Genomic DNA, 23,972 nt, shown 5'->3' on the forward strand with positions numbered 1-23,972 from the left:
TTTTGTCATTTTAAAGATTTACTATCTCGGCAGACAATCATGTCATGTATATACAACACCATTTAAACCAGCATGTTCCCTTGCTAACATATCAACTTTGTCCAAAAACACTAACTGCAACATAAAAACTATTCCTCAGCTCTCCAAAAGGCTAAGTAACAACTCAAATAAAGTTTTTGCTTGTGGCAGCTCTCACATTTTTCCCTTGCAAACTTTTTGAATAGCACTCTAGCATGTCTTCTTCCAGGGCTAACAACGAGCACTACTTTTTCTGCATCACACCTTCAAATCTTGGCTGAAAACTACATCAGAATAAATAATAACAGACAAGCACACGTAGTACATCGGTTCACATTTTTTTTAAAGTACATTTTTTTATTTTACAATACAAATATAATAGGTAGAAATGATTTGGCAGGCAAACTGGAAGTGGGAGTCGCAGTGGAACAAATTCAGAACTTCATTGAGCAAACAGCTTATTTAAGCATCAACACACTCTGAACACATTCAAAAAAGCCATATGTGTCATTTCTTCTGCACCGTCTAGCCTCAATTAGTTCATTATTAGGCACATAAGTGAGCTGAACTAAAGTCACAGGCCTGACTACAAACACAAATCCTGACCTATAAAACAGGAAAAACCATTTAAAAAAAACAAGCTAGTGGGGTTAATTGATGTCCCCTCTGTGGTTTAGTCAAAAGTGATTTGACCTTAGCTGGTCTTGAAAGATTGCAGAAAATAGGTGGTATCAATGAAATGCACAGGTGGCTCGTTTCCATTTTATCCTTTGGTAACCTGCTCAGGATTTTAAATGTGCATATATCCTCTGATACTCCACTACATTACATGGACTCACACAAATGTTGTACATGAAAATTACATATGGATTGACAAAAAAATCACTTAGAATTGTGAGTGTACGTGTGTAAACTAATTTCTATAGATCCAATTAGATATTATATCAATTGTGTTTCATGATGAAATCAATGCTGACAAATAAGTGTATAGGCTATAAGTAAGGACTGTTTCCTGTATCCTCCTTCACGTTCTTCTTCTCCAGTCCAGTTTCTTCTCACAATAAATCTAAAATGATGTGATTGCAGATATTATAAATAACAAAAGAAGATATAATATGAATAAAGACTTGGGTAGTGTATAAAAAATATAAGCGGTGACCTTTCCTCTTTCACCTGCTGGATAAAACAAGAACTTGATTCCTGAAGAAATAGCAAGATAAAGCAAGGAATGTGTATTGACAAAGGAAGTAATGACTCTATTGGCTAACAATTTACATTGCTATGCTCAAAATATGATAAAAGCAACATATAGTGTGTTAACTAATACCTGTATGAGCACAGCATGGACATGGCAAAGCAGTGAATGAGCATAAACAGGCTTTTTAGGACTGTGGAGTGTTAAATAAACTATTCAATAGGACTAACAGGCTGATATGGCAGCAGGCGTTATTCACAGTCTACACACTGATGTCTCTTCATTTGCGGCTTCATGCAAACCTTGTAGCAGTGGAAACGTTTCCTCTTTCACAAAGGCAGACATTATCATCTGTCAGTGTGACCAAAATAAAAAAATAAAAAAAAAATCCAAGACTTCAAGTTCAAAAATAAATCTGTTCTTTTATTTGTAAACAGAGTTTTCCTTCATTCTTTCCATGTTCTTTGATTCAGAACACAAGAGGTGTTATTCAGAACTGTGGCAAAGTTTCATGGCGGTTTTGAACACTCTGTTAAGTCGCATTCAAGCCCAAGTCAATGGTTTTGGGTGATAAGCGAGAGAAAGCGCAGCGGGCTGTCACTCACAGTCCTCCCCGGCAGTGGCGGCTTCGAGGGCAGCAAGAGCCTCGGCCACCATCGAGTCTGTGACGCTCTGCACCTCCTCATCCCCGTTCCTCGCCTCCTCCTCGTCCTCGCTCTTCGTCACCGAGATCCCACTCTCGACCGTGGAAACTTCCGGAGTCTTTGGCAGTCTAAGCTCGTCCCTGGTGTCGGCTGAGGACAGGCTGGTGGTGCTGGTGTGGATGTCCACCGACAGGATGCTCCCCTCGTCCCCAGTGTCGCACAGATACTCTGGCGTCCCTCCCACGCCCTCGTCTATCTCAATCTCGTCTGCTGACAGGCTTTCGCTGCTAATCACATACTCATTGATGGAGTTGTCCCACCCGTTCCTTGTCACGCGGTGTTCCTGCTTACCGTAGCTTCTTTGGTTCTCGTACTCCTGTATATTGGGGTACACCGGGACCTGGCTTGGGGTTTTGTCCTGTATCGCCCATCTTTGTCCCAGACCTTCTGGCTGGATGATGTACAGACTCCCCTCTGCAGGTACGCTCCCCTGCTGGTGCAGCTCCTTTGCAGGTGAAGGTGCTGCGTGCAGCCTGTGGTTGACGTGGTTGTTGTCCACCTCTAGTTTAAGAGTGCTGTCGTTGGACTTGCTGTAGCCCAGGTTGTGGAAGCCCTGCTTCTGCTTATTGTGGCCGCTGAGAGGGTCACTGCCAGGGGGCCCGTCTGAGAGGTGGTGGGGGTGGTAGAGCGAGCTGCCTGCAGAGTCAGGCTTCCTCACATCCACCGCCACTGAGGGGTCGTAGATGTAGCTGTGAGACAAACAGACAGGGCGTCATTTCTACTGCAAAAAGCACAAACAAAGGCCAAATAAAAAAATGAAACACAAACATGGGAACATATGAATCTGTACAACAGTCATGTTATTATTTAACATATATTATATATTAACAGATATAATGGTTCCATGCTCATACTCCAGTCATTTCTTTGCCGTACCTGATGTTTTTTCACATTTAAGGCCTACATGTAAAGGAAAGGCTACTCTAATATAAAATCTAGAGAAAATATTGAGATTAATTCATGGTAGCTTCACGTCTGACATGAATTGCTGTACTGATGGAATTAGTGCTGTGGAGACGGACATTATACTGAATTTAAACATAATGTAATCATGGAGGAAGTTTGGAGATTGCATTAACTTGCATTAATTTACTGAATTTTTAGCGATCCTGGCTTTTTTCCTAATTTTGATTTGTCTAAAGCTTTGACCTTCCCAGCCGCCTCAGCTGTAAGAGTGATGTACAGACTCACAGAGCTGCATGGCTTCAGACTTTTTGGGTTTTGGGTTGTTGATTTGACCAAACAACAAAGTTGAAAAGGTCACTACAGGTTCTGGGAAAGAGCCTTAGACATGTTTTTCACTATTTCGCTGACATTTTATAGCCTAGATGCAATAAACCATCGGTGAAGGTATTTCAGAAAATACAACCTCACAAAACGTATTATTTTTAAATACTTTAAATTTAAACTGCTGCAGAGACAAACACAATGAAAGAAGAATTTGCAATATCTTTCTAACTTTCAAAAGTTACACTTGACTTGTCTTCACTATTTCATTTCCTGGATCAGTGAGGCGACAGACAGAGAGGACTATTTCTGTCTATCTGACTGAGCTCTAGGAGTCAGATGTTCCCGCGACGATCGATAAAAACACCCTGACATACTGTACACTGACGGTAACAAGGATTCTTCCCTGTGCAGTCGATGCGACTTTCTAAATGCCACTGTTACATCTAAGGCACACACGCACTTTGATGTTTACACAGAGTACAGCTAGCCCAAGCTGTGGTAATGTTTGCACTGCTCATGTGAATGTCCGTTACATTATGCAGAGGGTTGTTGACAGGAGGGGAGAAAAGAGGAGGTGGAGGTTTATGCAGGCCCGTGACTGTGCTTCTCTCTGGTTCAAACTCTGAAATACTGACTTTTATTGTGTTGTTTTGTTTTACTGTGTTGTGATGTTTCTGTAACTTGTGACCACAGGGAAAAAAGACGTTAGAATCTGACAGAACAGACACTGACACACACACAAACACAAATGTGTGTATAATTATGAGCTACTTCTCAGAACCTTCCATGCTTACACTCTTTCTGACATTACATCCACAATATTAACACAAACGACATATAAACTAGTGGTGTATTCCACATTATCAGCTTTTGACCGTTGACTCTTGCTGCCCATCCATGAAACTCTAGGTAGCCTGAAACTGGTTTCTCAATGACCTTTATTCACATTTTGAGTAAAGCCCGACTGATCCTGGATTTTTGAGACAGGCACCGATATTGATATAAAAGAAAACTGACAACAATGTATTAAACAATAGTATTTTTTTTTTTAAACTTCAACAAATAATTTTAACAGATATTTTATTTTATTTGTTTTTTAAAAGATCATGACCAATTATCATTATGAGAAAATCATTAAAACATAAAGAAAAAAACTTTCTCAGTGTCGCGCTAATTTGGAGTCAAATACCAGCAAACAGCCAGGAAGTCACAGCAAACAAGGCTGGAAAGTAAGGAGGAATGAAGGAAAATAAAGCCTTTAAAGGAATAGTTTAACATTTTGAAAACGCTTTCTTACTGAGATGATGGATACCACTTTTAAGTCTGTGTTTTAATAACGGATCTGGAGCTGAGAGGTAATTAGCCTAGCTTAGCTTAAGGGCTGGAAGCAGGAGGAGCTAGCCTGTCTCTGTCTACAATTTGAGATACAACAAGATACAATGTGTAAATAGGATTTTGTTTTCCACTGTTTGAAGCCTTTATACTTAGCTAGGCTCACCATCTGCAGGCTCTATCTTAAGGCACAGACATGAAAGTGGTATCAATCTTCTCATTTAATATTTGTAAATAAAGGAAAGAAGCCTATTTCCCAAACTGTTAAACCTTTGCTCTGAAGGAGACTAAAATAAGATGCTGAAGACTGTAGCCACTTTGCGATTTTTTTCTACTGAGGAAGTTAATGATACAAGATTTTTGCAAATTTGTTTTTACAGATCCTCTACCGAAGAATACCCCAGTATTGCTTTGAACTGATTTTTCTCCACACATGTTAAAAATTCTTCAAATGTTTCCGCTGCAAGAAGAGGCAAAAAAACACCAAATTACAGCAAACAGGAACGGCTCAGACAATAGTTCTGGTAATGGGAAGAGAACGAGAAATGAAGAGAAAACACAAATCAGCTGCTGATTATGTGCAATTGTCACTGTCAGACAGTGAAATAAATAAATAAATGATAAATTCACATTCAGATTGTGTTTTATTCTAGTTCTTTAAAGAGACACTGAAAATAATGAGTCCTAGTTGTGCCAGCGCGACAACGTCCTTAATCAGCTCATTAAAATGAGTGACAAAGCTTCAAACAGCATAATAACAGTATCTTTTCTCAATCAGACAAAGTGATACACTGATACGTTATTTAGCATAGATGTGGTGTATTTCGTTTGTGTTGAATCTGTCATATGCTCTGCCAGAGATTTGTCGATGTTGTCCCAGTTCCTTGTTGGGTAGTCGAGGTCGATAAAGGTCTGAGGCTAATTACTGCTCATTTGAGCTCTAAACCTTAAATACCCCCCTGGAGGCGGTAATGACCGTATGATGCCACCATTTTGGAGGATTTTCTTACAAGGGTATAAGTACAAGATGGCTCGCTCTCACACACACCTAGACAGGTGTTAGGAGTGCTGGCAGGGGGGCTTTATTTTGCGAGCAGTGTAACAGGCTGTCAGACATCACCTGCTGCGAGAGCCTCGTGTTTTTCACAACCGTCTTTTCCTCTTCTCCTTTGTTTTCTCCTCCACCCTGCTAGCCTCGTGCCCTCGGCAGAGCTCCCTCCATCTCGCACCTCTCCAGGTGCCTCTCCCCCTTCAAAACATCCTCCTCCTTGTCTCTCCTTCAGCGTCACTGTAATGTAGTTGCAGCTCTCTAATCTACTATCCCTTTGCACTTGACTTCTCCTTGATTTGAGCGCTTTCCCTCGAGCTTATTCCATCTATTGTCTTGCCCCCTCCTCCTCCTCCTCCTCCTCTTTCTTTCTCAAGTTGTCCTCTTCACTCTTGCTTTCTGTTATCTCACCCCCTTTTGGCTTTACTTCCCACTGTTTAGTATTCATGCACTTATCAAGAACACAAGTCCAGAGAATGAAGAAGATAACTTTCTTATATATTGATCGTTTCAGGAGCAGGCTTCCTGGTTAGCAGACACATGCAAACATCACCTGCCCACACATTTATAGTCATAAGCTAACACACACACACACACACACACTCACACACGCTCACACGGTCACCCTCTGACTTAAACACCTCTCTTCTCGCCCTGCATCCTTCCCTCCGTCTGCCTTCACAGTGGAAAGCTGAGAAAATGAATGTTTTCCATCTCTCTCGCTCCTGGGCAGCACTGCCACTGTGTCCCGGCGGCCAAGGTGAAATCTGAGTCTCGCTTTCAGAAAAGTGAGAGACACACAAGGTGTTTTGCCAGAAGAAGAAGAGGGGGGGAAAAAGGGACCAATAATTCATAAAGCTGGACAAAAGCGGTGTGAGAAAATGAAACTGTATTTTCATCAACGACAGGAGGCCGCCCGCTCTCTCTCCAAGCTATTTTCAAGGAGCAAACCCAAACGAATTGACATCTTGCTGCTATGATTATGTTTTTCGTTTTTTGTGAACCGGACAGAGACAAAAAAAGACAGACAAGATGTCTTAACTGTTGGGTACAATGAATTTTTAAAAAACGAGGACTGTGGTTTCTCTGAGTGTTCAACTGGTTATCAGACTTACATCAAACAGCTGATGCAAATCTCCTCTGGCATTAAAAGTCACACAGAAAGAGAAGAGCAGCAACTCTCCAGTGCTAAGCTCAGATTTTAATAGCAAAAGAGTAGCTTTGCATGTAAGTTGTTGCAGCTGATTCTGAGGAGTCCCTGCTTTCCTCTCTCTGTTGGGATTCCCCTTCTGGGAGGTTTTGTTTTGCACCTCCATCCTGGGAGAAGCCATCCTTTGCATATGTACGAATTTGGTGCACCAAACAAGATACTGTTAACTGTGTCAGGTTAAGTCGGATAGCGATTCAGGTATCGGAAAACATTTCTTCAGTGGTAACACAGTGATTTGCCACACCTCCAGTATGTGACGATAATACCAAATCACTTAGGACTTAAGCTGATTATATCTGTTCTAACCCACAATGCAGGGTGCAGTGGTGCTTATAGATTTAATGCCACCAACACCATTAGGCCTGTGATAAACATCGTAATGTTTTTTTTTTTCCATGCAAGGCACATTGTCGTCTTAATTGGATGGAAACTTCCTCCTTAGTAAAAAAAAAAAGTGTGAAGTGTGAAGCTGCAACGTGTGGCTGCTCCTTAAGTACACATGATGCTCTCAGACAAAGAAATTATAATTTAGTCGTTTTAAAAAATGCACGTTTAGACACCAGCACATGGATATACAGGGACGGCCCTTAGTAATGTCTCTTCATTGAACTGTACCCAGAAGGAACAGTGGGAAACTGCATTACGCCATAATATTGCACAAATTCTTTAATAACTTGTGGCTGTGTCTATAATGGGAGGAGGTCCAGATGAAATTCAAGTTGGGTTTAAAGTATATATGATAAACATGAGAAAGCTTTGAGCAACTACCTGAAAAGCTATCTTGGCTTTTTCATATGCACTTTCAAGACGATCCCTTAAACTTGTCAGTTTCTCCTGTTCCCATACATTGTTTTAAAAGTAAAACCAACCCCTATCCAGCTAGCAAAATAAAATAAAACTTGAGATTAGCAAAGGATTTCTGCAGAGTTGTTGCTGATAGTGAGGCCGTACTGTTGACCCAGTAACCTACAGGCCCACTCTGCCAAACCCCAAACACCGCTAAGCCCAGAAATGTGACACTCCAGACAATTAGGGAGGTATGTGTGTGTGTGTCACAAGCATTCACATGTGTCTTTGACATGGGAAAGAAAAAAAAAATGGTGTGGAGGAGGATTACAACTCTGGTATGTGAATCTCAGCATGGTCTTTCATTAATCTGCAATCAAAATCTCGTTTCCCGGCCCTGCTCTGTCTCCCTGTTCACCTCAAAAAGCACAGCGACATCGAGCCCTGACAACGACGTCTTGTAGGCCTTTAATGAATAGACAGTCCTGCAAGGAAATACAGTAACCAAGGGTGATAGCTATTGGCATATTGACTCACGGTTTGTACAAATAGCCCACGTGAGGTTGAGAGTGCAGACATATTATAAACGGACCTCTCACTATCTACATGAAACGAGACAAAAAAATCATTATGAGGCCAAGGATACATTTGAATTGGCACCGTGGACGTGCAGATAAGGAAATCTACAGTGAGAGGTTGTTACCGAGGAGGTGGAGTATAATGTTCAGCAGTTTAAGGCAAACAAATGCTGTCATGCTGCTAAAACTGCTACAGGAATACTGAGGGATAAATAAATCACACAGCTACACTACAGAACAGCTAACACTGAATTAGCGATGATAATATGATCTGATTAATCAGAATGACAGGATACATATAAGGGGACTGTTATTGACCAAGCTGCTAGCATGACTAAAAAAGTTAAACATCACAAGATTCAGCAAAGAGAAAGCTTAAAGTATGGAAGCTGGGTGCAGTTAACTCTTTCTGTATGTTATGTATATGTAAAGCTACTGAACAAGCGATCTTCTCTCCTGTTTTTATTTTTTCTTTTTTACCCATCATTTCAAAATGCTATTACTCTTTCCCTTCCCTTTAATCAGAATTTGAGGATGTTCTGCTGAACAGTGTTTCCATCAGCGTTTTATAGCGAACGCCTCTTAGATGAAATAAAGAACATCTCTAATAACATTATAAAAATTTACGAACTAAAACATTAACCTTCAGGGGGAAGTGAAGGAGCTATTTCACACAGCAAATGCCATATAATTAATGAGCATGGCTTTTGTTTAGGCCACTGTCTCCTGACTGAACTGATCATAAGCTGAGAAAACAGCCTTTCAACAGTTTCCATTGGTTTAATTTTTCTATATTGTGAGTACTATGACTGAAAAACCACATTTCTTTATTGGACATGTGATGAGAAAATGTGAGGTGAGAAAATGTTTTTTTCTTTTTTTTTCGTGAACTGATCCTTTTAAATTGCTGGAAACGAGTCATTGTAAGATTGTGTCCTAACAATATTTCCCAGAAGGATCTTATGAAACAGAAAAGAGTGTCACACATACCTTTTTATCATCCGGCAGCATCGGCACCCCATTTGGCCAGTTGTGTTGACGAGCTGTGGAGAGACATTAACAAAGCAATTAAACTTTAATCACGCAAACACCCTTTGAATACACAGCACAGACCAAATCTAAAGTGACAAAACTTTACTTCAAAAACATGCACAAGTTGTTTTCAGCGGAGGACATTCTCCCATCAGTGTCTGAGCTCACTCATCAAGGAAAGGTTAGAGTTAGCTCCGCAGCCATCGGTCTGTACAATGATACACATACACTTTGACAGAGTCTGAGGCTGCTATTGATCAGACAGTTCACCACCCATGACATGTGAGCGGTTTTTAAATGAGGGCTTTTTCTGGGCTCTCTTGAAAATTTCACCTCATCAGTCAAGTTTTTGCTTTGCCCTTGGTCTCGACAGTGTTTGGACACAAGGATGAAAACTCTGTCTGCCCGAAGCGCCGATAAAGATGTTATTGCCATCCATCACTGTTGTGTGTGAGTGCGTATTGAAGAGTGTGTATCTATGTGCAGGACTGGAGTGACCTTTTCTCTCCTGGTGGTGTGTTTCTCTAGGCTTTGGCATTTCATTGCCTGGGTAAATAATTAATCACTGAGTCTTGAATGGGTTTTGTCTGCGAGCGAAGGAGAAAGAGAGCAACAGAGGTAGAGGACACAGTATCTCTTTGTGGGATAAAAGGAAGGATATGTGCCCATGAGACAAAACAGTTTCTAGTTTTAACCTTAACTCTCTGACCTTGTCTGCCTTTACTTTACCTTGAAGAGAATAAACCAAGAATCAGCTTGAAAAGTGTAAAATGTGGACGGAAATCACGTCTGAGTAACACTGGTGCTCACACACATTGTCAACAGATGACGAATTACAGTCCTGACTGAGAGTATAATGTCATGTTCATTAGTGACACCACATCATGACATTTTAGGTGCAGCGACACCTCATTACAAATGCTGTGTCTTCACATAAAATCAAATAACAAACAGCTACACCTCATTAAAATGATGCGTCTGGTGTTATTTTATTTTTCTTCCTGTCAACAAAACCCATGTGAACAGCAGGATGAGCAGGGAGCGGGTCTGTCTCTGAGGACTTTCTGACTTGCTTACTCAAGTCCATTTGTTCCTGCTGAGGATGTAAATCTGAAAATGACTAACAAATATATGGTTTCACTTTAAAAAAAAAAAAAAAAAAAGACTAGGTCATTACCTAAAAACAGCTGGGCATCTCAGGTTTTAAACTTTACACAAACTTTACATAAACAAAAGTAAAATGTGCATTTGATGAGAACTATTTTCAGCCGTGGACTAATACCCATTTGCTGGACTACTGCATATTTAAGGCAGGGTTGAAGGTTGAAGAAATGTGCACATTTGATTCTTGTTGAACTCCCAACATAATACAAGTTTACAGAGTTTGCACTTTGCTTTGCACAATCAACCTAAAAAAACAAGTCATCCTCTGCAGCAATGTGGCTAACTCAGCAACTTAGCAATTATTTTGCAATTTAGCAATGAGCAACAACAGGTGTTGGATAAACAGGCAATACTATACTAAACTTTCTATCAGTGGGATTTGTTGAAAAATATAAGCTGTCTCCAGACAAAATGAACATGCTGTAGCTCCAGCAATCATTAGTATTCGTTAACAAATTTGTATCTATTAGCCCTGGACATGCTGCAGTTAGGCCAGGCAACTATGATGTAAGTAGCTTTAATTATGCTCTGGGACTTCATATATATATATGTGCTAAGTCCTGGAGGGAATGGGCTAAGAGCTCCAGGTGGGCTTTGCTTGGGGGATTGGTTTGAAAAATGCACATGGGACCAATAAACACACCCCTGATGTGTACTCCTTGTGTTAGCATCAATTTAAAAAGCAAGCAGATCTGAAGAGGACCTGCTGGTGAGATATATGATATAACAAGCTGCCTATAAACAAGGCTATAATCTAATCTTATGAGCAGGACCATCACAGATTGGGTTAATTTTTTTCTTTTTGCATGAAAGAGTGTACTTCTGGTGGAAAAGCAACAAAGCCTGACTTGGCAATCCCAAGACATCTAATTACCCCTTTACAGGTCTGCTGTTGTGCTGCAAACCTCAGAGTAGCATCCTCTTGTCTCTGAGTGCCCTCTGTTCTCTTCATAAAAACCATCTCTTGTGCTGTCAGGTGGGCATGACTGGAACCTGGCTGAAACAACTCCCACAACTACACTTTCACCGAGACCTCCAACACATTCACAGATACTTATGAACAAACTAAAGAGGGTATACCACGCCAAGTGAAATTCAGGGCGGCAGAGAGGCCCCATGGCTCAACAGGCTGTGCTTTAAATAGAGGACCCTGTTTCACACACTGCCGCTCTGCCAAGCACCCACCCAGCTGAAGTGTCCCTTATCTTCCAGGAGGGGAGCAAGAGAGGAGGTAATTTCCCAGCGGGCATCGGAAACCATCACATTAATGGAGAGCTGGCCGAGCGCTGAGGACACTATCAGTGGACTTTTACAGTTACTAGTCACATTTGAGCAGGTCAATAATCATCTGACAAGCTCCAGCTCTCAATCCTCTGATCGCTCATGGTGCTGCTGCTGGATTCTCCCTCCACCACACTCAGCTTCTTCCTCCTCCTGTTTTCTTGTTGTGCGGTGGCATCTCTCGCCTTCTGCATTATGTATATTCCACGTCTCAGTGATATGTGTCTGCTGCTTTCTGCTCTCTGGACCCTTGGGGGTGTTTTTAATGTACTTGCCTCAGAGTCTTGCAGGCGGCATAGATTTGTTCGAGGAGCATCCTCAAGCTCAGAGCCTCCTCTGCCAAATGACTGCATATCTGTTTGTAGCAATAAATGGTCCTAAACCTTTCGACATAACTGTCTCTGACTTAACTGTTATGAATTAATTATGAATATGAATAGGTTCATTTCCTTCCTGGCACCATGTTTTCACTTCAGATAAAAACACTGTGACAGTACATGGATTATTAAGTGTTGTGACAGTGGATTAATTAATAAACACTTTATGTTAAATGACTCAATCCATATTCTTTGAAATAAAAAGACTAAATATACTAATATGAGAGTTGAAGACATTTTAATTAGAAGTTTTAACTGCTAAACAACTTTAGTTCCTCCTGGCTGTGTCAATATTTATATTATATTAACAATGGATCAAACGCTGACATGTAATATGAAAGGGGTGACTCTTAGAGATTAGCCCACATATAAATATCATGTGACTCTAGCTTCTGCTAACATTATGGAGTTTTTAGTGTTTTATAGCACATTGCTTTGGTTTCAGCCAAAGTGGCAAGGCTGAATTACTGACCGGCAAAGTGAAAATGACGTGTTTTGTCCTATCGACAATCCAAAACCTAAAAATATTCAATTTAATATCACAAGTTTTAGAAAAGCTGCAACAATTCACATTAGAGAGGCTGGAACCCATGAATTTTTGGCATATTTACTTAACATGATTAACTGATTATCACAATTGTCACAGGTAAATGTTGATAAACTAATAGATTGACTGCTTCAGCTCTAGTCTCATGTATAGTTTCATAGTCCTGAAATATGGTCAAAAGAAAACAAGAACCTACTTGTTCTAAATACAACACATAAGTGTGAGCTTTATGTTGCACAACTGTACAGCTGAGCTTTTTTTTGGCATTTGTAAAATGCTGTTTGGCCATATGAGGCTGATAACACTAAAAATGTCTACATAAGAATGAACCAACAAGAGTGAAAGAGGAGACAGCACAACATGACCTTTTCAAAAATATTTAGCCCTGAAGTCAATCTCATGACTTTCCTCTCGTGTCAAATCATGGGAATTTAATGAACTTTAGAAAAGCTGAAGGCGGGAAGACAAGTTTTACTTCAGTACTGGACATAGCCATGAAGCAGACAATTTATGATAGGAGAAATGAACAGCACACAACTCTTTTTACACTTCAGGAATTGTTAATCACCGTACATAAGTTACATAAGTCTGTGATATGAATAAACTGTATCCTAAAGAGACGATAATACTGCTGCAAGCTACATAAAGTTGTGGTCTTCATAGTGGAATTACATGAAACTTAGGGAAATCTTCCTGCTTCCTATCTAGAGTTAAAAACCCATTTACCTCTTTAGTCATTGCTGCATATTTATTAGCTGATGTCACACAGACTTTTATCTTAACAGGCGAAACCTTTCTGTTCATGCAACAGTTTCAACTTACTATAAAGCAAATATTAACATTTCAAATCAGAATTTTATGTGAAATACTGTGTTTTTAAAACAAAACTGAATAATAGAAATCGGTTTAGTTAAATGTTTACCATGAAAAAAACTGATGTTTTTTATTTCTCAGTGTGTGTGCTTTATTCTGATTATATATAAGGTGCGTGTGCATTTTCTGGTGTGTTTCAGCTGACATCTAACACCCAGTGAGGATGCACACGTCAGACAAGCCAACTAATGACTGGCTGACTGAGTCGGAAAAAGCTGGTTTGCATCGGAATGGAGCTGGGTTGCAAATTTGCAAGGCAAAAAACTGGCTCTGGGTTGACTGAGTGCTGACAATGTGATTGTGGCGTTACCTGCCCCAGGCTAATCATTCTGCCGCTGGTCAGCAGAAACAGCTCACAGTGAGAGGGGAATTAGTCCTGCAGGGCAGAGATGACACAGTGCCATCTTAGCCTGGGCAGCTAACAACACTCCTCCAAGCTACAAGGAGCCCATGAGTAACTAGCTAGTTACATCACTGTGCTCATAACTAAGTGACATTAGTGCTAAAAGTTGAAGACAACTCCCAAGAATTGTGCTTAAAGAAAATGACAAGGTAAACATGACCAAGAAGGCAGGCTGATGTGTGTTCTGGCTCCAGTGTGTCTATTTGCAGCCGTCATCTTTGCCACACTGTGTTTGCTGACTAAATAGCTATAGATACACATGGAGAAGTGGGAAAGCTAAGAAACTGCACGCTAGCTTTGAGATTAGTCTTTGGTAAAGTACATCGACATGGTCCACCCAGTTCTGAAACTTAAGACCTGAACCCCGCCTGTCTTAAAGACAGTGGTACGGGCGGGGTTCAGGATTGCGACTGGTTTGGGACCCAGCCCTTACCTGTCATCTTCTGTTCATTTTATTATATGGACGCAAATAAAATATTTTTTGCTATCGATTAATGTGCCCATTTATTCCTTGACCACTGAATTGATTGTTTGGTCCATAAAAAGCCATAAAATGAAGTTTAAGTAGTTGAGATGCACAGCTGTAGGTGCTGGCTGCAAGACAGAGAATGCAATCATTTTTACGTAGGTTTAATTGAGCTCCATTACAACTTCATTGAAAGCACCTGACATATTAGGTCATAATTTGGATATGGGAAGGTTAAAAGGAGGCAGGGAGGTACCAACGTGCATACCTTTCCCTGACAAAATGAGGGCCATGCAAACCTGCCAGTAATGAGCATTTTCACTCAGCCTGTGAATCTTCCCACAGGTTTCACAGTAAGCAGCAGTGTATGACTGAGATTCACATTAGAACATCCAAATGACCAATCATGTTGTTCCCCTGGAGACTTTCCAAAGTCAGAATGAGATCAAGGATTCAATCTGTGCATCAAATGACTATCATTCATTGAGATATTGGCCATTGTTGGCTGGCAATAATAGTTCTTTATCTGCTCTATCTGTCATTCAATATATTATATATTGCTCCTGTTTTTTATGGTAGGGAAGATCGTAGGACGATTACTGAAGGGGAGAGATATTTCAGCGCCGGCAGCTTGGCCTGGCTCCCATTTTTTTTGCTTTCGGAGTTTTCCTCAGAGGAAATTGAAACATTTCATCTTGGAGAAACAGGTGCAATAAAAGTGAGATTGCTGTAGAGTGTCCTCTAAATGTGGACTGGATTGAAATCCAGGGGACACCCATGGAACTGGCAGTCAGGGACATTTCTGAACAATTGCTGTGGGTGGAAAATTTCATCCAGAAAGATAAGGCTTAAAATAATTCTTCCTTTGGAAAGTGTCCAGCTGAAATTGATTTTACCTGTATGAAAACAGGGTGCATTGTGTGTGGGTGGTTATTTTCATAGCAATAAATGAGAGGTTTCTTTTGCAGAGTGAATGACACAACAATTGAGAAAGAGAAGCACATTCTCTGAAATACGACCAAACGACCAAAATTATAGAGAGAGAAACTGTACATTGTTTATATGACATCTTATTTTGAAGGATAGGAGGTACCTTAACTCCTCAGCTATAATCTGATTACATTTCTAAAGACTGGATCATTTCTATTTTTAGTAAAATGTCATAATGTTTTTTTTAAAAAAGGATATGTGACTATTTGTGAATTATATTTCATGGAAATGTAAAAATGTCCTCAGGTGTTAGGGTAGGTGCTCTTTGTATCTGCTGAGACTGGCTGCCTCCTCTATGAAACACCATGATCTTTACTCTTTTAAAAGGCAATAAAACAATGGTTTAAAGGTTAATTTAGTTCATAACTTGAGGATAAAACTTGAAAATGAGTTCAAAAAAACAAAAAAAATCCACAGTCCACTTATGATCATAGAGCGGTGTTACAAAATGAAGTTTGATTGTCACTAATAAATTATCTCTGGCTCGCGGCTAAAGGCTAAAGGTTTGATATTTGTTATCACCTGAGCTTAAAGAAATAGACAGCAAAGAAACCTATTTCTGTAAAATGTCAAACTATTCCTTCAACAAATCAGTTTTTTTATTTTTTTGGGGCAACGGGAGCCAGCAGACAATCCAAACCGTCGCTGGATACTTTCCACATCAGAATTATTATTACCATGTGTTTAGACGTGAACTTGTCGTGGACATATACAAACACATAGTGTAGGTATTTCAAACTGTGAGAGTTAGTGTTTACATGTATTGAGGTGGCGTGAAGCTGGAGATCAAATCATGACTCTGTCGCTTCCTGAAAGATTGTCTTCGCTCGTCTCACATATCTGATGCCAGTTGTTTTTGTTGTGCACGACTGCAATTTATCCACAACCGTTTCTGTATAACTGTGGGTGTGAGTTGCTGGTGTAAACACTGCACATGCCTACATTACAAAACCAAATACAGGTAAGGTGAGCTTGAATAACATTAGAGGCTTGCTAATAGATCATTAAATCCTCCGTTCTCCTATCTGCTGACAGTGATTAAGGCACATTTGGAGAGCTGTTGCCTCAGGTGTAGATATGAATGCTGCTCTGGAGGGTCTCTAGTGAACTTTTCAACAAAGCAGTCGAGTCTTTTACAGACAAGATGTTGGTGTTGCTCCGTAGCTCAGTCACCTGCTGGATCTCTGAAAAGGTCGTCTTATGTAAGCTGTGTGTATAAAGTCATAATTTATATTTCGACACTTGCTCTAGGGCGGTCAGATTGGTGTGCAGGGGCAGTGAGAAGGGAGATCAGGTTCATGGGGGTGACATGTGAAGGGTGTGGTGATAGAAAAGTGGGCTAACTGGTCTGACATCCACCTCGCTCTGTCTGTTGTTTCTGTTTCTAGTTCTTTATCTCTGTCCTCCAGCTACAGCAGATTTCGTCACCTCTGCTGTCTTACAGTGTTACAAAATATTACAAGTTCAAATTTCCCATTTTGTACACATCAATTTTAATTTGCCTAATGTTGGTAACTTTTTGGAAATAGCCATCCTCACTCACAAAACTGCTTGGAGCTAAGGATGTTCTGATTGATCAGGCAAACAAACTATAATCAATTCACCAATTTGCTCAACTGCAATTATAAATATAGAGTATGAAGACAGAGGAAAACAAATTAACATCACTCATACGATGCTGTCAAGGACCAATGTAGACCTGACAGGATTAATTGATCAAAAGAAAATAAATTGGCAAAGATTGTTAAATTCAGTGTAAACATTTTAAGTCATTTATCAGTTAAACCTTTACTGGTTTCACCTTCTTGAATGTATGGATTTGCTGCTGCTTTCAAATGAATATCTTTTTGTTTTGAACATAGACTGTATATAAAACGCAGACTGCAGGTCTGGAAAGTAAAGCCAACGCTGAAGTGCCTTAAACCTGTATTCTACCTAATGACCATTAGGGGGCGACTCCACTGGTTGCAAAAAGAAGTTAGATTGTATTGAAGTCTATGGGAAAATGGCCCCAACTCTGACTTGATTTATTACCCCAGTATACGTTTTCCTGATGAGTTTATGGCCTCAATTGCTAGTTTCAAGTCTTCTTCAATACAACATCATGTTCATTTTTTAAATTATGGTCCTATTTAGGGGAAAATAGACCCTGTGATTGACAGACTGCACCACACACGGCGGAGGATAGAGCACAGAGCACCACAGATCCTGGTCTCAAAAAACCAAGACGGCGACAGCCAAATTACAAACTCAATGCTTTAAAACAGCAGTTCACAAACCAATGGGTGATGTCGCAGTGGATTGCTGCTTGGTTTTGAACTGAAAAAGAAATTCTAAGAAGTTGTAACTTTCACTAATTTTCTGGTATATACAACATGGTAAGTCTGTTAGGGAAAGCGAGCTGCAGGTTTATCGCTGATGAAAATAATTACGCTTAAACCTGCAGCCCTACACTGACCCACCACTGTTATGTTTTCCAAGCAAAAACATTTGTTGAGTTGCTTTCACTGCGTAGCTGTAGGCGTGTCAGAACTAAAAAATTTAAGCAGCCATTTTTTTTTTTTTGCAAACAAAACAGCGGCAGGTCAGAGCGGGAGTTGAGGTGTGGGAGGTGTGGGGCTGCACCACTGTCATAAGATGGACTGATGGTGACAACTGTGACTGAAATGTTGACTTTGGCAGTTACAGCAGGTGTGTGAAAGAGAGAAGCAGCCATTTCTTCACCTCATATGGTTTAGAAAGCCACACAGGCCAGGAAGACAATTCTGGTATATGATTGATTGATTGATTGATTGCCAACATATTATAACTAATAATTTATTAGGTATAAAGCATAAACATTACAATTAACAGAAAATTATTGGCAATAGCTTTGATAATCATTTAAGTAACTTTTTGAAACAAAAATATCAAAAATCACTTGTTATTCATTCTTAATTAGGAATATTTTGTGGTTTTCTATGATCAAAATAAATACATGTTGTTGGGGTTGGACGGTTGATCAAGGAAAGAACTAATAAATGTTCACTGCCTGAACAATTCATTTGAAATACTCTTTACAATGAGTAAAGAGGAAAAAAATATAAATTTTTGAGTAGAAAGGTTCCGACAATGACAACTCTGCAAAGATGTTTGAGAACATCCGATTCTGATGACATTAAATCAGTGATCAATACCAGCCTTGAAAGACCGAATGCTGGTATCTATACCTGGAACAATCTGTAAACATTTTGTTAATCCTCCATGGTCCACCAAACCTTCCAGAAACAAGATGTACCGAGACTCTATTTCCCATCTAACATCCACACACTCTTCACTTTTAAGGAGGAATTCCTGTTTTAATGAGACTAATTCAGATTAATGAATTCTTCATGTCATCTGCATGATAAAGAAGGGCTCAAGCTTTGTTTGTGTGACCTCCGGTAAATCCAGCTTGATCTGCAACCACTTTTTCAAGCTCAAACTGGCTGTTATCTCAAATACAGCATGTTCATGCACATTAAGGTGGCCCCCAAAACAAAGCAATTATTGATAGAATTTCTGTGAACTCATCAGCGACCGTGGTGACCCTCGGTATTATTATTTGATAAGGTGGTCAATTTAGGCCTCTTATCAGCTGCAAGGCTTTTAAAATCAAGCTGAAATGTCAACACACAGTTTTAAAGTCGGGGCAGTGACAGAAAAACGACGCTGTCTCACCCAACTGCTTTATCCAGCTTTTAATAACCACTGCACATACAGTGGAGGAGATAACCCTCCACACCTGATAACGCTTCCCATGAAAGAGCTGGAGCTGTTCATCTGAGTGACGTTATTGTGTAACTTTTTTTTTTCTTTTTTCAATTACGGCTCGCACAAAGTGAACTGAGCTGCTGTTAAACGTTTGTCATTAGACAGAGAAAGAAAAGCCTCTACAACTTCTGATTTGACACACGTGCTTGATGAGCTGACCTTGAAGAAGGCTGGTTTGATTAGACAAGTGTATCCATGGTGAGTTGCCAGGGTGACCAATTTATATAAAGTCATAATCCAATTACATAACACGCTATCGATCATTTGCTCTAATAACTGTCTGAAATGTCAAAATACTTTGTCTGATTTCAGATGATACCATGAAGATGAAGGGTGTGTGTGTGTGTGTGTGTGTGTGTGTGTGTGTGTGTGTGTAATATGATGTGCTGTGTCCAAACATCCCTTTTCAAGATGGCCTTGGGCAGCTGTCTGATGAAAACAAGTCCTGTCTCCTCTCTATTACCCAGCAGCCCACACTTATCAATAGCACTCCCCACCTCTCTCTCTCTCCCTCTCTCTCTCTCTCTCTCTCTCTCTCTCTCTCTCTCTCTCTCTCTCTCTCTCTCTCTCTCTCACTGCAAACAGACCTGCTGGTGTTTTTCCTCCTGTGGATCTTCCTGACCCAGGAGCCACGAATTGTACTTTAGCAAGTAAACAAACCAGAGAAGAGCCTAAGAAGAAGAAGAAGAGTGTACTTTTAAATGATGTAGAGTCTGTGATGCAGTGGCAAATAAAGCTGAGACTAAACTACATCTTCAAGTTGATCTTTAACCTGCTAGTACTGCACAAACAAAAATTGAAGAAAAATCTGTTTTTTTGTTTTTTTGTCTTGTTTTGTGCGACCAACACTCCAGAACCCAAATGTTTTCAATTAAATATAATATACAACACAGAGAGGGAGCAAAGCTTCACATGTGAGGCTGGAACCTGAGAGGATTTGTAGTTTTTGCTTGATTAAACAACTGTAACTATTAGTCCATTATCAAGCAGTTGCAGATACATTTTCTGATTATCAATAATAATAACTATTTCTGTATTGCTTATATCTCCACTATGAATTTACTTCAAAAGGCTGACAAACTTCTGTGGTGTTAGCTTCACTGGTTATTAATCTGCTTAAGAACTGCAATTAATGATTAATTTCATTAAGGATTAATCTGGCTATATTTTTTTTCTTGTCACTTAATCTTTAAGTCTATGAAATGTCAGAAGATTGTGAAAAATACAGACTACAATTCCCGCAGCCGAAGGGAAAGTTTCCAAATTGCCTATTTTGTCTGACAAACAGTCCCAAATATGTTTTCCTGTTTATATGTTAATTATTAAATCTGTGAAACAGCAGTTTTCCTGATGAGCTGACGTCTTTTAATTGCTTGTTTTGTTTGACCAACAGCCCAAAAACCCAAAGACATTCAGTTTACAATAATATAAAGCAGAGAAAAGCAGTAAATTCTGACATTTAAGAAGTTGGGAGCAGAGAATATTTGGCATTTTTGCTTGATAAATGACTTAATTAAATTGATAGTAATCATCATTTAAGTCAACTAATCTGTTTTTAAATTGACCATCCTGTCAAATATTTGTTGAAAATAATTACTTATGTTCTTCATAAGTAATAACTCTAAGTGTCATGTTAAAATTAATAACTCGGTCTGACATACAAGCAAAACAGCAGTATTTGTTTTATAAGAATATTAAATGGAGAAATGCAAGCAGCCCTCCATATGTCTGAAAATGGCTGCAGGAAACTTATTTTACATAAGAAATGATTAAATTAATAATTATGATCTGGAAATTGTCTATTTTGTCAATTAACTGACTAAAAAAAAAGTGTCTTTACTTTATTAAAAAAGTAAACACAGGATTTTTCACTTTTCACGATTACAAAACAACACATCCTTTACTTTGAAATAATAACAGTGTGTACAGACTGTACAGACCATGATGAAAACAACAGCACAGAGCCCCAGTCTCATGTTTACATCCTGTTTCAGGTGTTGTCATCCAGCAGCAGCAGCCCTGTTGCAAAGCAAACTAGACCTTGGGCAAATAGTATTTGCATCCACTTTTAATGGCTCATTTTGTCTAAAAAGCTGCCACAAGGGTGGAGTCTGCCACTAAAGGCATAGAAATGGGTCAAGCTGAGTATTCTGTGTAAATCTACTGTCATGAATCTTAAATCCCACCTGCCTGGAGCTAAAAAGCAGGTCAGAGAGATCGTGGAGTTTTAAGAGACACACTGATGTGCGACAGCAGCTGCTTCATGGCTGTTAACATCATGTTTAAGAGTGTGTGACAAACGACAGACACGACAGACGTTTGTATGTCACTTTAAGCGACCCAGGGTGCAGTGAGGCTACGTGTTAGATGTGCAAACAAAGCCCAAGGCCGTGTACCTGAGCTCTGGTTAACTCAGGCAAGACCACTCCTCCTCCTCCTCCTCTCCACTCCATCCCAACTAAGAACAAATGTCCCCAATAATAACCTCCACTCACTCATTAACCTCACCTGCCCATGTGCACAATGCTCAGTTTGTGATGGAAAGTTTTAGCTTGGTTCCCATACAGTGTCGCATTGACAGCATGTGTGTTTTAGACGATGAAATATGACAGAGTTTTGCTTTCACACAAATACACACTCGCTATATACACAGCTGAAGAACAACAGATACAATAGAACTGAAGCAGTTCATCAATCTACTGTTTTTTTTTGACTGAAAATTCAACTAAATTCAACTTTCGTGTCACAGCGCACAGTAAACACAACAGAACAGATTTTAGTTTTAACCATGAAGATAAATGACTGAACAGAATGAGCAATAAGCCAGTGGGGTAGTGATGGTAGAAAGGATTCGAAATAAAACAATATACAAAAGGTGTAGTACAAATGGATGGTGCTCTAATATGTCAGTAATGTGACTATAGTGTGTGTAGAATCTAATTCAATAGCAATTAACAATCAATTAATCCTTAAAGTCACTTTTTAAGCAAAATATTATTTACCATTTTCTAGTACCGGCTTCTTAAAAGTGACTATTTCCTGCGTGTCTTGTTCTTACATCAATGTAAACTGAATATCTGTAGGCCCTGGACCGCTGGTCGGACAAAACAGCTGTTTGAATATGTCACCTTGAGATCTAGGAAACTACATTTACCACAACTTTCTGTCATTTCACAGACAAACTCAATTCATTAAGAGCATAACTAACATTAAATGACAATAAAAAATAGTAAAAATAATCTTTGACTGCAACCCTTTTTAATCAAAACCTTGATATTAATGGGTATTTTATAGCTTGAATCAAGTGTTTTAAGACACGTTACAATGAAATCTCTCAACTTTTACACTGAAATCAATCAATTTCCCAACCTGAATTGTAACATAAGTCTTTTGAAGTAACATTTTGAACTCGATACTGGGAAATAAACTCTAGAGAAAGTATATCAGAACGGCAACTTGAAGAAATAAAATATTACAACCAATAGCAAAGTCAGTTTAGCTTCCTGGTCAACATTTTGCACCGGGGGGCCCCTGATGATCTCATTATTACTAAAATAATGGCTTCAGCCCTGCCTGCCCATATACAGTACATCCAACATATGTATTTACTTATGTTTTTCACTAATATACCTTTCAACAGCCTCTGCCATTATGTGCAACAGGTGTGAGCTCGCACCTCCATTATCACTGCTACACAATTTGACAGAGCTACTCAAACATGAGCCAACAACGGGGTCACTGAACAGCATTTTAATGCACCGCTTCAACATGAATTATTCCTCCAACATGCTGAAGCTGTGCTGTCTGAAGCGGCCACCCGCCATATGGCAGCTCAACGTCCACCTGCTGCTGGGAGGAACCGCTGAACCCGGGTTAACAAAGGTTTAATAACACTTCAGCACTTTTACTGCTCTTTAACGTGGGTTTTTCTGAGCGGGGTCTCAATGGAAGCGAGTCACAAAGCTACAGTTTCTTCCTACCTGTGGCGCTAAGCGAAGGTGTGGCACTTTGCCCAAGGTATCAAAAAAGCACGGATAACTTCAGCTGTCATTTAACTTGTTTCTCTTCCGGTCCTTTACTGGGTAGAAATGAGAAAATGCAGGTGGAAGAAGTAGAAGCTCCAGTCAGCGTCTTCAGCCGGAAACGACTTCCTCCTCCTGGGTAGAGTTGTGGTGACTCCACGGTCCCATGTCTCCTGTTTGAACAGCGGTCTGCTGATGGGTAGTTAGTCTGGGAAACTACTGGACCAGTGTCAAGGTGCACACTGTGCGACACTTTCAACTGTTTCCTATCTCAACTTTCACAATAAAATCTACACACTGACACACACACACACACACAGTCAAAAAAAATATATAATTGATTACACTAAACTTAGTAGTTATCATAAAGAAAGTCATCTTAAAAACTTTATTCATCATTCTTAAAGGCACTTTTATTGTTTTTACTTACACTTTGCTTGTCTGACTTAAACATTTATTGTGTTCGCATGCTTTATATTTATTTATCTCAACCTTGATTTTGCCATACATAGAAAGCTTTATACTTTAATTCACTTGCAAAATGGTTTACAAAGAGCAAAACTGAAGGTTTAAGAATTATGTGTCGACGTTAACACACACTGATAAAATAACTTGAACAATGTTATAATTCCCGTGGATACTGATGCGGTACACCTGACTAAAACTGTGCCTTTATCTGTGGAGAAAGGATGTTACACACCTTATGAGGCTGACGTAGAACTCTATATTAGCACAGTGGGTCCCATAAATCCAAACTCTTAAGATGAGTAAAGGAAAAATACACAAAAAAACAGACACTTTTTGAGATCCTTCAAATGCAACAATTTGGGAAAAACAATCACATTTCAATTTAACAGCTCACAGATCTTGTCGCCACATACATCCATAACCCGTGTGAGAGAGCTGTAAGGGCTCACAAGCTAA

The 23,972-nt window shown here is 39.6% G+C and overlaps 1 protein-coding gene across 2 annotated transcripts; it reads right to left on the reverse strand.

Moving 5' to 3' along the window:
- Window positions 1–340: 340 nt before the first annotated feature.
- Window positions 341–23,275, reverse strand: LOC139606950 (uncharacterized). Of its 2 annotated transcripts, XM_071459417.1 has the most exons (4): window positions 23,007–23,275; window positions 19,614–19,697; window positions 9,092–9,144; window positions 341–2,606 (listed from the first exon to the last, which is right to left on the reverse strand). In XM_071459417.1, the coding sequence occupies exons 3-4, from the start codon at window positions 9,121–9,123 to the stop codon at window positions 1,811–1,813; spliced, it is 828 nt and encodes a 275-aa protein (XP_071315518.1). In that variant the 5' UTR covers window positions 9,124–9,144; window positions 19,614–19,697; window positions 23,007–23,275; the 3' UTR covers window positions 341–1,810. The 2 variants fall into 2 exon arrangements, with proteins under 2 accessions (XP_071315518.1, XP_071315517.1); XM_071459416.1 differs by lacking the exon at window positions 19,614–19,697 and having other exon boundaries at window positions 23,007–23,274.
- Between the last annotated feature and the right edge of the window lie 697 nt (window positions 23,276–23,972).

The sequence above is a fragment of the Trachinotus anak genome, unplaced genomic scaffold (assembly GCF_046630095.1).
Source record: "Trachinotus anak isolate AG129_WGS33_773 ecotype Australia unplaced genomic scaffold, CSIRO_AGI_Tana_v1 ptg000023l, whole genome shotgun sequence".
In the NCBI taxonomy this organism is placed as follows: domain Eukaryota; kingdom Metazoa; phylum Chordata; class Actinopteri; order Carangiformes; family Carangidae; genus Trachinotus; species Trachinotus anak.